Here is a 15989-nt window from a genome sequence, read left to right on the forward strand (position 1 = left end):
CTTATCCATTTTGTTACTAATTTAGTAATTGCTGACTATTTTTGCTTCTAGAATTACTTGCTTATTTTTCAAATCTTCTGTGCCGCCCACTCCACTTAATTTCTAGTTTCTGCCCAAAATTCTCAGTCCTATTCTATAATCTCTAGATATACAGTAGTAATTAAATTGTCTGATAACTGTCCCATCTGGAGCTTCTGTGGGTGTGTTTTTGTTACCTAGTTCTGCTGTTTCTCGCTTTCAAATTCATTCATTCATTAGTGTTGCTTTGGTTGCATCCTGTAGGTTTTTATATGTACACATTTTCTTATTTACTTAAGTAGTTTAGAATTTTCACCTGATTATTCAGCTGTACAGTTTTAGTTTTAAAATATATATAAATTTTGACTCTATCTTTGTAGTTAATTTTTAAATTTATTATATTGTCATGAGAGAGCAGAGTACTGATTCTTTTGTGTGTTTTTACTCTGGCGCTCTCTTTTATTCTTTAGAAATGTTACCACAATGTGTCTAGATGTACTTTTTCTTATCTTCCTTGGGACTCAGTGGACTCTTTCAATATGTGAATGTTTATTTAGGGAAAGTTCTTGACTGTTACTTGTTTACACCCAACTGTTCTTTAAAAAAAGTTTCTGGAATTCTTATTAGATAAATAGTGGAATGTCTGTATCGGTCTTTTATGTCTTAACTTTTTCTTTTACACATTTTATCATTTCATTACCTTATGATATTCTGGATTGTTTCCTTTTTCTTGTCTTTCTATCCCAAGAAATGCTCCCTCCTGAAGATAGTGACTCCAGAGCTCCCAAGCCTATGATGGTAGCAGCAGGAGTGGATGCTCAGGTTCTCTAGGCTACATTGCTGCTAGTATGGTTCCTCATTAATTCCCCTGTTGGTTGCTGACCCCCAATACCTATTTCTTATCTCCATATTTGCTCTATGTAATAGCTTCCTGTCTTTTTTATTATTTTCTATCTATGAAGCAAGAAACGCATTAATAATATACATACACACCACACACGCGTGTGCGCACACACACACAGATGTATATGTATAGGGGCCCTGGTGGCGCAGTGGTTAAGCGCTCAGCTGCTAACTGAAAGGTTGGCGATTCAAACCCACCAGCCACTCTGCGGGAGAAAAGACCTGGCGATCTTTGCTCATAAAGATTACAGCCTAAGAAATCCTATGGGGCAGTTCTACTCTGTCCTGTAGGGTACTATGAGTTAGAATTGACTTGACGGCACATAACACAATAACAAACATATATATAAATCCTATACTAACATGTGATGTAATAAATCCTTCAATAGGGCCAGGCTAAATTTCTTCTGCGAGGGCCTGGGGGATAATAGAAGAAAGAGTGAGGCCAAATGGAAAGTAGTAGGCCAAGCCCTTCTTGAGAAATGGGAGACAAAGAGTAGGTTCCTGCATTTCTAATACTCTCCTGGCCAAATCTCCCTGAGTTCGCTGACAAAATGGCCACCACTTTTTAGAAATCCTGGAATGATTACTGCTGTACTGGAAGTTCCAGCTAGCCACAGACCCAGAATTGCCCCCTCAATACGTAATCTAGAGCAGACAAACATGATGGGTCTAAACTGCATCTAGAACCTGGGTAGATTTGGGTGAAGCAGCTGTATTCCTAGCTGATAAACAGCACAGGCTGGTCTTGGTCATTCCATTTCCTCACAATAACCCAAACCCACATTTTACTGATTGCATTTTTGGACCCCACTTACCTGCATTTTGGCAAGAATTTACTTTAAAAGGGATATAAAAGCAAAAGTTACAAATAAAACTAAAGTCTCCTTTTGACAAACAGCTCGCCTCTGCATCTCCCACTCTTCTAGTGGGCTGACAGACACCCCAAGTTGGGCAGCTGCTGTTTTGAGTGGTCTGTGTATGTGTGTAAATGTCTCTCCCTCTACATGTATACACACACATATGAATATATACACAGGTACATAGCACGAGAGCTGTAACCATAAATAATACAAAGTTTCTTTTTTTGCATAAATGGCATTACACTGTATATTATTTGGTAACATGCTGTTATCACTTAAGATGATTTGACTGCAGACATCTTTAGTTCTGGTTCACTTTATTTAACTGTTACATTCACACAATTGATTATACATACTCCATTTTATTTATTCCTTCCTTGCCCTCCCTTCCATTCCTAACTCCCACCTAGGTGCTTTAGAATTTTCGCCATTCAGAACAACGCTGCAAAAACATCTTTAGACTTGGCTCCTTATGTACATGGATAAAATGTTTCTCTAGGGATCGTTTTTTTCCCCTAGAGTTCATTTTAAATTACTCTTAGAAATGCAAGAAATTTTTGCTTGTTTTTAGCTTATCACTTTGATATGTCTTAAGCGTATTCTCTTCTTGACCCTCAAATTTCTCTCCTGGCATGTCTGTAATGAAGGTAGATTGTCCTCTATTCCTCTTGGATTGATTAATTAATTGCCTGTGTTGGATGCTCTGGCAATTCGGTTACAAAACTCTTCAGAGTAGGTTCTTTTAATATTTTTCTAGGCATGATGTCTAAAAATGGTGGTATTATTTCTTTTCCTTTCTAGAGTTAATCTCCACATTGAATTTGGAAATGTTAGATGCTTTTGTTAAAGATGGTAGATGATGCTTAATGTAACCCTACTGCTTCCTGTTTCTGTTCTTCTCTGCAGAGAGAAATGTGCTTAGGTTATCTTTTTCTCACTCCTTTAATTGTCTGTCTGTATACTAGTAGTGATCCTGTTCTTTGGTAATGTATTTGCATATTCTTCCCTTCTTAAGACATTTTATAAACCAAAAAAAAAAAAGCCTGTTGCTGTCGAGAGGTATTTTATAACTAGCCCAAATTTCATTTAGGCATTAATTCAAGATTATTTTTCTTCTTGTTCCCAAAGTTGGAACACGTGCAGCAGGACTCTTTGGTGAGGGAGGAGAGTTGGTCGAGTTTTGTATTATTTCACTAACTGGCTTTGTACCTTTTAGCAGGACTTTTGGCACTAATTGAAGTAATCTGTAAAAAGGGAGGGCTTGAATAAATAATCTTAAAGGTTTTCTTTAGAAACATCTTTGACCATATTAAAATGAATACTTTGATAAACAGGTATGAAAAATGTCTGGTGAGGAACTTGAAGAAACAATATTATGCCTTTGGCATAAGCAACAATGTACTACTTTGGTGTGTTAAAATTTTTAAACTTTAAAAATATGCAACAGATTTTAAGATATACAAAATATATGTTTTCTTTTATAGATGTTTGTTTTATTCTGAGGTTTTTAAATGAAGCCAAAATGCCAGTAAGACCAGATCTCCAGGTATGTAGTCCTAGACCAAGAGGAAGTATTTTAATTTTTAACTTCACTCTTTTGTTGTTTGTTTGTAGGTATTCAGTGCTGTACTTTTAACCATGACAAAGTTTACATGATTTTATCGAAGGGTCAGGAGTGGAGCAGTCTAAGCAAAAATGTCCTTTCCTTTGTTCAATACATGTTTTCAGAAAGATATATTAAGAATGTATATAAAGCATTAAAGATGCTGGTTCTTTATACCTTTTACATTGCAAAGAATTATACACTGATTCATGTATAAGTTATACTGGGATATTTGTATACTGAATTTTAAAAATGGTAACAGACTTGCATTTAGGTAAAGAGTAAATCTATTCAATACATATGCAGTTGGCCACCAAGTCTGTTCAGTCATCAGACTGTCGTATGAAAATTTCTTATTAATGAACTTGTACTTGAACAGGAGGGATACCAGATAGTGTGAAGCTTACAGATATTATGTAAGATTAGTGCTTAAGTTGTGTATATTGGTATATTTTCTAAAAGGATGCTTTTACCTGTCTTTGTACATTTTTCTTTATTATTTACACCCCATGAAGAAGTTAGTAGTCAGATATGCTAGACTTTTAGCAATGGTGTCAAGTGTAAGTTGCTGTAAAGTTGATATTACTTGGCTTATCAACAAGTTTTTGGTGAGTGCAACATAATGATGACCTTATCATTAAAATATTAAGAAAATATTTTTTACCATTTAGAGTCTTGATAATACCAAAAACTTAATCTGGAACACAGTTATTCTGGACTTAAGCGTGGGCAGCTTTTGTTAATTAGTAAATTGACAGCATTTTTGTGTGAAAGCAATTATCAAATTGCTATATTGCATAAGGAGAGTAATGTTGGTTTTGATTAAATATATGTGCCATTAACTGTCTTTCTCTAGCAGTTGGAAAAATGCATCGATGATGCATTAAGAAAAAATGATTTCAAACCCTTAAGAACACTTTTACAAATTGATATTTGTGAAGATGTGAAGATTAAATGCAGCAAACAGTTTTTTCACAAGTTGGACGAACTTATATGCAGGGTAAATACTCATTTTTGCTGAATGGTTGGTAAAATTGTTAGATAGTGCTCTACTTTTAGGGAGAAGTACTCAATTGGAAGAAGTAAGTAGAACGGCCTGGGTAAGCTGCCTTATAATTACATAAATAAATGCTTATCTTACCATATGCTTCCTTTGCTTTATTTGAGGAGTCTCAAACAACATAGTGGACTGTTGTTTCCCAAATAAAATACATAAGAAAGATGTGTATACTTTGGGTTACTGTTATTAACTGTTAACCTAGACTGGGAAGAAAAAACCTCTTTGAAGTTTAAGCAACTTGATCTATTTTTAGAAAAACCTTTCAACAGACTCTTAATGCTATATAGACAATGCTTGGTGTTTACAAAAACTATGAAAAAATCACCCAAAATCTGGGGTTTGATTTATCATATCTAAGGCATTTTTATACATGAGAAAAAGTTATTATTAACTGTCTCCTGTAGTGCTTGAGATTTGTTATTCTAAAGGGTTGAGTGAAAGTTTCTTCTATCTTTTAGTTAAATACATGGAATCTTTTTAGAATGGAACATAATGGATTCACTGTATCAGTGTCTAAAGTGTCTTGCTTTTATACAAATCTGTGTTTTTGTCCTGAGTTTATCATCCACTGGCTCGGTGGCTTTGGGCAAGTTGCCATTATAGAAGCACATTTTCTTCCTTTGCAGTGTGAGGATGGGGATAATGGCTACCTTTCAGAACTTGTGAGGATTGCAAGTATATGAGTAAAGAACCCAGCACAATGCCTGTCTCCCAATAAATGATAAGTGCTATTATTCGATACCATAGTATTTTGTGTTTTCAGAAGTTTAAATGTATACTTTTTTGATTCAGGAACTTAAAAAAAAGGATATCCAAACTGTTTCAGCTATTTTGGTTTCTGTTGGAAGATGTGGTAAAAATATCAGTATATTGGGACAAGCTGGACTTTCAACTATGATAAAACAAGGACTAGTCCAAAAGATAAGTATAGAATATATAGCATATTCATGTGAGGGAAATGTAGTAAAACTTCTGTTTTATAGTAAGATAAATAGTTCAAACTGTCAAAAAATACATTTGGTAACTTTACATAAAAATTGAAGAATAAAATAAATATTCTTATAACCTGTAGTATATGTTACAAAGATATCACAAAGAAATTCTGTACACCAGCTCTTTATAATCATGTCAGTTTAAGATCATAAGATACTCTAAAGCCTTTACCTTCTTTATTTTCTCCTTAGTTATTCTTAATCACTATGTAACATTTTTCTTTTTTGTACTGTGTAGTCTGTCTCTCATACTAGAATCTAAGGCATTGATTTTTGTCTGTTTTGTTCGCTGCTGTATCCCCAATGCCTAGAACAGTGCCTGGGACATGGTACCCAAAACCCATTGCCATCTAGTCAATTCTGACTCAAAGCAGCCCCATAGGACAGAGTAGAACTGCCCCATAGCGTTTCCAAGGCTATAAATCTTTATGGAAGCAGACTACCACGTTGTTCTGCCGCAGAGCAGCTGGTGGATTCTAACCGCCAACCTTTCGGTTAGCAGCCGAGCGCTTAACCACTGTGCTATATCTGAATTAGCATAATACCAAAACTTTTTAAAGAGTAGAAATGCCAAAATAGTCTAAATTATGATAACTTCGTTTCATCTATTATAATAAATGTACTTGAACTAGAAATTTGAAGGGGTAAGATGTTTTTCTACCTGGAATTAAGATTAAATTCATCTTGTGGTGCCTGATTACCACCACTGGCTGCTCTGTCAGGGATCCCAATAGAGGGTCCCAGACAGAGCAGGAGAAAAGTGTACAACAAAATTCAAACTCACCAAAAACAAAGCAAAAAAAGCAGGCTTGCTGGTCTGACAGAGACTGGAGAAACCCCAAGAATATGGCCCCCAGACACCCTTTTAACTCAGTAGTGAAGTCATTCCTGAGGTTCGCCCTTCAGCCAAAGACTAGACAGGTCTATAGGGCCAACAATAACACACGTGAGGGACGTGCTTCCTAGTTCAATCATGTATACGAGACTAATGGGCACACGAGCCCCAAACCAAAACTGAGAAGGCAGGAAGGGACAGGAAATCTGGATGAATGGAAACAGGGAACCTGGGGTAGAGAAGGGGAGAGTGTTGATACATGGGAGTGGGGGTTGGCAATCAGTGCCACAAAACAATTTATCAACTGTTTAATGAGAAACTAATTTGCTCTGTAACTTTCACCTAAATCACAATTTAAAAAAAAAAATCAAAAAAGGAAAAAGTACAAAAGGACAAATGTTGTATGATCTCACTAATATGAAGTACCTAGAATAGGCAAATATTGAGAGATCAGGGTTTAATAATGGTTACCAGGAGTGGGAAGGAGGGAAGATTGCGGGGTGTGGGGGCGGGGGTGTGTTATTGCTTAGGAAGCCTTGAGTTCTTGTTTACGGGCATGGAAAATTTGCAAAGGAAGGATACTGGTAATGGTTGCACAACATGATTGATGTAACTGATCTCACTGAACTGTATACGTGAAAAATGTTGAACTGGCAGATGCGTTATTTATATTTTTGCAACAGCAAAGAAATGGAAAAAAGTAAAAAAAAAAAAAAAAGATTCATCTTGTTTTTATTGTTGTTAGGTGCCATTGAGTCGATTCTGACTCATAATGACCCCGTGAAGAACTGCCTCATAGGGTTTTCTTGGCTTGAATCTTTATGGGAGCTGATCTCCAGATCTTTCTTCTGCGGAGCCAGTGGGTGGGTTCGAACTGCCAACTTTTTGGTTAGCAGTCAGGCGCTTAACTGTTTGTACTACCAGCGATCCTTTTAAATTTATCTACTCCCATCTAAACCATGGGAAAATATAGTGAGTTACCAAAAAAATAAAAAAAAATAAACAAGATGTTTAAAAGGATAATCTTATTTTGACACAATACTAGAATTTTTATTTTTGATGTCCCTTTATTCATAGGTATACTGTTTGTACAAGGATAGATGAATACATTCTTAAAATTGAATTCGATGTAACTAATATATACATTCCTTTCTTTACATGGTTGTCTGGTTTGAAAAATCTAAGGAGATTATTCTCAATCAAGGAAATTCAAAAGATGAAGCTGTTACAAATATGATAGAAGACTTCTTTGATGTTTTGATGGTAAAAATCACTTTGATTAATTTATATAATAAAGCATGGGCTTATTTTAAAAAAAAAAAAACCTGTGTTCTCTCTGCCCTGAGCATAAAAGTAACTAACAGATTGGTTAGTGATTTAGCTAGACTAGTCTATTCAGATTATATTAAGCATTTATCCTGATTAATATATTTAAATGGTCAGTTAATAAATAAAAGTTAAACAATTATGCAGTGAATTCAAATATAATACGTTACTTTAATATTTGTGATGGTTTATAGTATTACATAGTAAATTATAAATTAAACATTATTCATTTTCTTTCAGGTCATACATGATGTCAATGATGAAGGTATAATAAATATTTTTATTGGAACAATAATTTGCTGTTAGAGTTTTAGAATAATTTTGCAATTCTGATCATATTGTCCTAATATTAGGAATTATCTAATTCAGGGATCAGCAAACTTTTTCTATAAAGGGCCAGAGATTAAATATTTTAGGCTTTATGGGCCAAGAGAAAAAAATGAAGGGCTATTTTGTAGGTACTTAAATAAGAAAATAATTGTCCACAAGTGTTCTACTGATACAATTCAAAATATAATAAGTAATAATTTTTTAATAATACAAGTCTAATGAGAAGAAATAGCATTCGCTTTGAGGGGATAACATTTTACTTAATTGGGGTTCAAAGTTAGTGTTCCCTGTTATCAAAATTGATTGCAAATGCTCATTTTTTAATGCTTGTTTGTAATGAGACTATGTATTTCATATTTGAAAATATCTTTTCATGCAGATACTGCCAAATACTGATATCAACTCACAAGAATATGAATTGAGCATATTCATCACTTGGAAGGCATTTATATAATTTTATTAGTCTTAATATTTGCCTTTCAGAATGTCATTACATTGCAGATTAATCACTTTCAGTTGAAGGTTAGGTGGAAGCTCCTCAATTGCACAGTTAAATGGATTTTGAAATATGAAAATTTCCTTTGCATTTACACCGAGGTCTGAGAATGCTGCTGGACCTGTAGTTGGAGCTTGGAAAACATAGTCCCTGCAGATTTGTGTGGGAATGGAGATACCCCTTCTTGTTTAACTTTTTAAAGTGTATCGAGCAGCTTGGTACTACTTGTGATTCAAATAACGTTAGTTGTCATCCAAATGACTTTACTGCAGTATGAGTTTCTCATATAGGCACTATTTTGCCTTGAATTTTTGGGTTGAATTTATTAAGAAAGTTTATAAAGTCTGCAGCAAAAGTTAATTTCCAAAACCATTCAGTGTTCAGTAGTAGTGGTTGAGTACTGTTCTTGTTCAGAAAAATTTCAGTCTTGGCCCAGCGTTCAAAATATCCCAGTAAAACTTTACCACTTCTAAGTCATCAGACTTCTGTGTGATAGGGCAGCTCAGTATACTTAGCTTCTATTTCTGACACAAACTCACTGACCGTGGCTAAGTTCATGAAAGTGAATGAAGTTCTCCTTTGTCAATATTGATTCAAGAAAACATGATAGATTCAAGTATTTTCTACAGAGTACCTGCTGATGAATAGTAATTAAAAAAAACAGTTGCTGTCGAGTCAGCTCTAACTTAGGGTGACCCTATGTGTATCAGAATGGAATTGTGCTGCATAGGGTTTTCAGTGGCTGATTTTTCAGAAGTAGATTGCTAGGCCTTTCTTCCGAGGTGCTGCTGGGTAGACTTGAACTGCCAGCCTTTCAATTAGCTGCCTGTTGCATTAAGTTTTTGTATCACCCAGGCCTTTGGGGATTTATACAACCAAACAAAATCAGGTAGCTGGTCAGATTTGGCCTGTAGGCATAGTATTCCAGCTCTCGATCTAATGGAACAAAATTTTCTATAATAAATTAGATTGGGCATGTAGAACACTAACGTTCACTTGTGCTGGCTATTCAGTGGCTTGTGCCAAGCAGTCAAGATTATTTTATCTTTGTGTTGGTTGTGGAAGATTACCTAGGATTAGAGAGAGTGTTTTGTTTTTTTTCCCCTGAGGCTGCTAAATTGTTCATAAATAAAGCAACAGTGGCTGTTTGCTCCCTTCAATGCCAGCAGGTTTAAAGAGATCAACTGCTGTTTATTTAAATAGCTAATGATACCTTTTTATCAATTTCTCAGTTTCAACAATGAACATAACAGAATTATTGGATCTCAATTCCTAAGTTTTTAGGGGGAAAACAGTCCTAAAGTCCTAGGGATTGTAAAGTAATCCAACTGATTTTTTTTTTTTTAAGAGCAAATCATATCTTTTCACCTGAGTGAGTCCCCCCTGCCCCCCAGTGCAGTCACTTCGGAAAGTTGTACATTTGCTATTACAGTATTGGCATTGTTTAAAATTATTTTTTAAATTCACTTTATGAAATAGCATGTAGCACATTCCCGCAAATGTCTTTAATGTTGATAAAGCCTCATCTTTTGGAAATGGATTTAACTTGCAGAAATGTGTTGAGTCATTTAGAGCTTCATGAGGTCAGGCATGTTGATGGTCATCAAGAGTGTAAGAATTTTTGAGGTATAACTGTAAATTAATGAGGCTAGTTTTTTTAAAAGCCTCAAAATGGAAGTTTCCACTCTTTAACTGTATTTGTTTTATCTAAGAAAAATAATACTTCCTTATGTGCCTGAAATGAGAAGCTGGATCGGGGCTGCTCTCTCGCCAGCATGAAGGTTGGTCACATCTGCTGAGTGGTGTTTGTTTAGGGCCACAGAACTGGTTAGCTCAGGCTTCCTGATGCCCATGCAGAGGGCCTTTGTCTGAACTGCACCAGTACACACTTTCCATTAACTCACATGAGAAAAGATTGCCGTTTAAAAGGATTTTAAACCCATATCTGTCAATAACTTAACACTTTTATTCAGGTAAAAGGCAAATAGTGGAAAGTTTTGCACCTCGAATTTGTTCCCTGGTTATTGACTCAAGAGTGAATATCTATATTCAGCAGGAGGTAAAGTCATTTGTTTGATTTTTTTAAAACCTAAAAATGAAATAAAATTTAAAGCAGTTCATCAAATTGAATGATTGTTGTCTCTTGACAGTAAGTTATCTTGTATATTTCTATTTAACAATTCACTACCTTTAAAACCCACATAATGAATATATTTCTTAAATACTTACTGAAAATTCATTACCATGTGGGTTTATGTATGCATAGAGCTCATATGAAAATAAATTATAATGTCAAGCTGTTAGGAATTTTTAAGTATTTAAATACTAAAAATAACCTTTCTTTGTGTGTTGCGTGTACATATGTATAACCCTGAGAACAAAATTAATATTCATAATCAAATAACAATTCTTTAACTTCCTTAGTTCTTATAATACAGTAATAATAAATATGTCATGTTGCAAAAAGTATACATGCTTTAAAGTACAAGAGTGGTGTTATAGTCTACTTCTGATATCCTGTGTTTTATGCTTTTTTGTGATCACTATTTTATAGTTTATATTCTTGTCTCTACCCAACCCTATTCGCTGCATAAAATGCAGTGCTTAAGAAAAAAATAAGCTTCTAAGCTGATGTGTCTCGAATATGTCTCTAAATATTTTTCACTGAGTATATGAAGTTAATGGATTATCTCTTTTTTTTTTCGTTTCTAGACTCTAAAAAAAATGAATGCTATGCTTGACAAAATGCCTCAGGATGCCAGGAAAATACTCTCTAATCAAGAAATGTTAATTCTCATGTAATAATTTATATTCTATTGTTTTGTTAGTGATTCAAGTCAGTAATTTAAAGTATACTTTCCAAGGTAGTAAGGCAATCATGATTTTGCATTAATAATTAAAGCTGATAGACTGTTGTAGGTTTCCAATAAGGTTGAATATATGCATATATTTTCTGCAAAAGTCAGTGATACTAGCCAATTGTAAATTGTAGTGGTTTTTATTAAAACATATGGGCTTTTTATTTAGTTAACACTAGTTCTGTATATAACATATTATTTTTATTCACAGGAGTAGTATGGGGGAAAGGATTTTAGATGCTGGAGGTATGTTTTTTCAAAATGTTCACATTTGAAATTATTCCAAATTTATGAATAAAATATCTCTTTAATCAAAATAATGTTAGCACTGTAATGTGCTGAGATTATGTGGGGAGATTATGAACTGTTGAATACAATCAAGCATTTAATTCCTTTAATAAATGATGAGTATCTTTGAGAGTAAAATAATAATTTAGCATGACAATAGAAGTTAGATAAATCTAATGTGTGCTTGATAGTAGTTTTATGAATAATAATTTTGTAATAGATTTGAATTATTTGTGCCAAGAAATTCTTCAGATGGTATTTTATGAAATAAAGAAGTCTAATATTCTTGGGATTGATAGACTTGTTTTTAAACAACACGTTTACTAAAAGAACTCAAAGTTTCTTTCCTAAATTTCATATGAGAAAATTTTGATGTAGTGATTTACATAAAGAATAAACCTGTTGATTTAAAGTACTCTGAGGTAACTGTAAACATCGTGTTATAAAAAGAAAACAAGGATTTTGTGATTTATAGACCTGTCTGAGTTATTTTGCGTCTTTGGCTTTCTTATAATTTCACTCCGTTCTTCTACTGGTAAACTTGTTTTGTTATTTGGCCTGTATTCATTCCTGTGATGATGAGACATTTCTAATCCATATGAAGAAAATAGCAAAAGATGAGTAAATTTTACTAATAGTTTCCTTATTTTTCTTGCTTGTTCTAATACTCTATAAAATATAAGGCCTTTTACAAAGTTTTACTTTGTATAATTTTAATTATACATTCATTAACAATTTTTTATAGATTATGACTTACAAGTAGGCATCGTAGAAGCTTTATGTAGAATGACCACAGAAAAACAAAGACAAGAACTGGCATGTCAGTGGTTTTCAATGGATTTTGTTGCTAATGCATTTAAAGGAATTAAAGACTCTGAATTTGAAACAGTAAGTAATATAAAAATAATAGAAATTACCTAAAATTACCTAAAATTACCTAAAGGAAAGTTTTGTTTTAATTACTATGCTTTAAAAAAGTCTCTCACCTTTTCTTAAAATTAGGATTGCAGGATATTTCTCAACCTTGTAAACGGCATGCTTGGAGACAAGAGAAGGTAAACATGCAATTTACAATCATTTACTGATAAGGAAATAGGGATTAAGAGGGGGATACGATATTGAACCTTTATAAATTTAACTTGATTTGTTCTGTTATGTTAGAGTGTAAAATGTACCTGGATATTTAAAACAACATCTTACTATAATATGATTAATTAAGTGATTACACTGGTAGGCTGAGATAATCCTCTACTGCCCATGGTTTGCGTTGTTCTTTCAGGGGAAAAATGTATTTGTATTTAATACTAAACTTTGAATGTCCAAAATTGGTTTACTGTATTTCATAATTGCATATTCTGTATTATTTACTGTTTGAGAAATAATAAAAATATAAATATTAACTTAAGCTGCCTCCTTTGTCCACATACTGGAGTGAAAATACATAGCACACAAAAAACGTCCTTTATAATTAGCAATACCATAAGGAGCTGCTTTCTGAGGTCATTTTAACCTTAGTAGTGGACATGGAAGGATAAGTAATATAAATTTTTATCACTTTTGTTAATGACTAAAGGACAGAGTATTTGTGCCTGTCACCTTATAGATTCTCAGGACACATTTATTGGAGAAATTAGATCACATTTACTTACTAAGGAAATTAAAGAGAGGGTGAGGGCTAAGTGCTAGGAGTCATATCGCCTGCGTTTGAATCATAGGTTCCCTACTTGTTATTCTAATGTCAGGCAAGTTATTGAACATTGCCTCAGTTTCCTCAGCTAATAATGCTAATAATATGTGCCTCATATGTTTGTTTTGAAGATTAAATGAGATAATTGTATGCCTAGTGCTCAAAGTAGTATCTGCCCAAGAAACAGTTAATATTCAGCCATTTTTATTAGCAGTATTATTCACTTCTTCTTTTATTTTCTCACCGAAGTTCTAAGTTGTATTGTGTAAGTAGTAGAAGCTAAATTAAGAATCTCTGCTTATAGTCGATAGCACACGCGCGCACACACACGCAATTGGTACAATCACTTTAGTCAAAATGGTAGGTTGAGTAGTATCCTCAAAATAATATACTTTTCTCTGCAGAAATAAACTTTCATTAAAATTTGATTTTAAAAAGTTAATAAAGAGGGAGATATGCTCTTATTTAGATTGTTATAACCCCTGTCTGATTTCCTTTGGATCCTAGACATGATTTCTATGGCTAGACAAGATTATGCTGTGAAGGCTTATTACTTTTTTCTTTAACTCAAACTACTTTTTATTTCAGGGTCTTTACATTTCCTTGTTTATCAGCATTTCTTGATAAATATGAAGTAAGTTTTAAATGTATACCCTTTTTTTTTTTAGTTATGGGATGATTTTTGATGCAAAGGTCCAGTGAATTAAGGGTTATACGTTGATAAGAACATTAAAAATAGTAATAATTAGATCACAAATACAGCTGGTCTAGTATTCTGTATCAGACAGTGACACCTAGAGCCATTTTATGAAACAATATCTACAGCCCAGGATAACTTTAAAATATAAAGGATTTACTTTCCAAATGTTCTTCTGTTTCATTAATCAAGCCCATGTGAATTTGTCATGCATGAATATATTCAAACTAGTATTTTCAGCCTCTATTAGCACTTGTAATATTTGTGATTTCTTGGGGCTAGCTGATTGCTCTGTAAATATTAAAGCAGCATTTCCTTCGATTGTTTCTAGACTGATCTAAATGTTACGCTTATCTGCTCTTTCTCTTCCTTCACCTTCCAGTTATGCTGTAAAAAAAGTCAGCCATGAATATAGCATGGTCATAATTTTCTGTTGTCTTTGTTAAAAGCATAGCATATACTAGTTTTATATGTTTTATTTTATTAGTTACAAATACCATCAGATGAAAAACTTGAGGAATTTTGGATTGATTTTAATCTGGGCAGCCAGACTCTTTCGTTCTACATTGCTGGAGATAATGATGTAAGCTTTATTCCCTCCATATTGTTTTGTATGTATGTGTTTATATATAAAAATTTAAGCTCAAGATTGTAGATTTCTCTATATTTTTTCTACCTATTTTAGTAGATTTCAGTGTTAACTCTGGTACTTAGATTAACATGGTAACCTACCAAGCTAATTAAAAACGAAAATAATTTCTGATGTTTTATTATAACAAAAAAATTAATGGTAAATTTTAATGCTAATCTTTTTAACATAAGCTTTTCAGAAATAAATTATCTGTTAATGACAAATGAAATTTTACATTCACATGAAAAAAGTAAATTGAATCTTGGAAAGACAACCAGTTACTCGTATATACAGAGACACTCAATTAAAAATAACATTAACAGATAATGACTAGTGGTTTTAACTTATTCTTTCATAAAATCAAAAGTAGTGAGGGATTGGTTCTTATGATAGCATTTGGAAGTGAATTTTTGTTCTCTTCCTTCTGTGCTACATCATATGCTGTGTTTAAACCTTCCGACCAGGTGGCATATTTTCTCCTGATCACTTTTTAACCTGAGGAAAATCCTTGAGCCATTTGTTTCCTAATAGCTACCCCCTCATATTTGGTACAGTGGCATACTTCTATTTCAGACAGCATAGTAATTTGTCAAAATCTGAGTAGGAGTTGATGAATGTTTACGAATCTGGCTGTGGCAGAGTATTTTAAACTGAGGCCTTGGTCTTTTTAGTCTATTTCTTTGGAATCTTGCTTTTTGTTCCAGGTAAGCTCTTTACAGATGGCATTGACCAAATGACTATTAGAGTTTCCAAATACCTTTATTCCTTTTTGTTTTAGAGTACTTTCTTAGAATGTTTGATTAAAAGATAGTTCCAACGATGCGTACTGGTTTTCAGGGTTAATGACAGTTTTCATTATAGTGTATATATTCCTGCAGGGCTTGTAGGAGTACTTCTAACTGGGGTTTCTTTTGGGAACTGCATTTTCATTTTGGGGAAAAGGGATAGAATAGGATAGATGCGGTCCTTGCCTTCACACAGCTTGGTCTAATGGATGATTCAGACAAGAAAATAACCAGTTAAACTATACTGTCATACGTGGTAAGGAAAATATAAAATACATTTATAAGTATTAAATGCCTGCTGTTTTGTAGACAGAGCCCTGGTGGCACAGTGGTTAAGTGTTTGACTGCTAACCAGTAGGTCAGCAGTTTGAATCCACCAGCTGCTCCTTGGAAGCCCTATGGGGCAGTTCTGCTCTGCCCCATAGGGTCGCTATGAGTCAGAATCAACTTGACAGCAACAGGTTTGGGTTTTTTCAGTTTATATTGTAGACACTGGTCTAGATGCTGTAAGACTCTTTTTTCCAAGATTATGTTTAGAATCCTCTGTCCTCTGGATTTATATAACATTAGTATGGTCTCTCTGTATTCCTTGCTCTTCCTAGAGGCCATTCTCCATA

General features: G+C 33.8%; 1 protein-coding gene across 3 annotated transcripts in view; it reads left to right on the forward strand.

The window, feature by feature from the left end:
* Positions 1 to 2830: 2830 nt before the first annotated feature.
* Positions 2831 to 15989, forward strand: part of SYCP2 (synaptonemal complex protein 2) — a 56885-nt gene continuing 43726 nt past the window's right edge. For 2 of the 3 annotated variants that reach the window (XM_023742628.1, XM_023742631.1), the window contains exon 1: positions 14525 to 14539. In XM_023742628.1, coding sequence (XP_023598396.1) covers positions 14535 to 14539 — 5 coding nt within the window. In that variant the 5' untranslated portion in view covers positions 14525 to 14534. Of the gene's footprint in view, positions 3331 to 4243; positions 4388 to 5239; positions 5369 to 7432; positions 7538 to 7840; positions 7866 to 10399; positions 10486 to 11138; positions 11225 to 11495; positions 11531 to 12317; positions 12461 to 12574; positions 12628 to 13847; positions 13894 to 14443; positions 14540 to 15989 lie in introns of those variants that run through there. The other variant, XM_004370526.2, reaches the window with a different exon arrangement.

The sequence above is a fragment of the Trichechus manatus genome, unplaced genomic scaffold, assembly GCF_000243295.1.
Source record: "Trichechus manatus latirostris isolate Lorelei unplaced genomic scaffold, TriManLat1.0 scaffold00008, whole genome shotgun sequence".
Classification (NCBI taxonomy): Eukaryota; Metazoa; Chordata; class Mammalia; order Sirenia; family Trichechidae; genus Trichechus; species Trichechus manatus.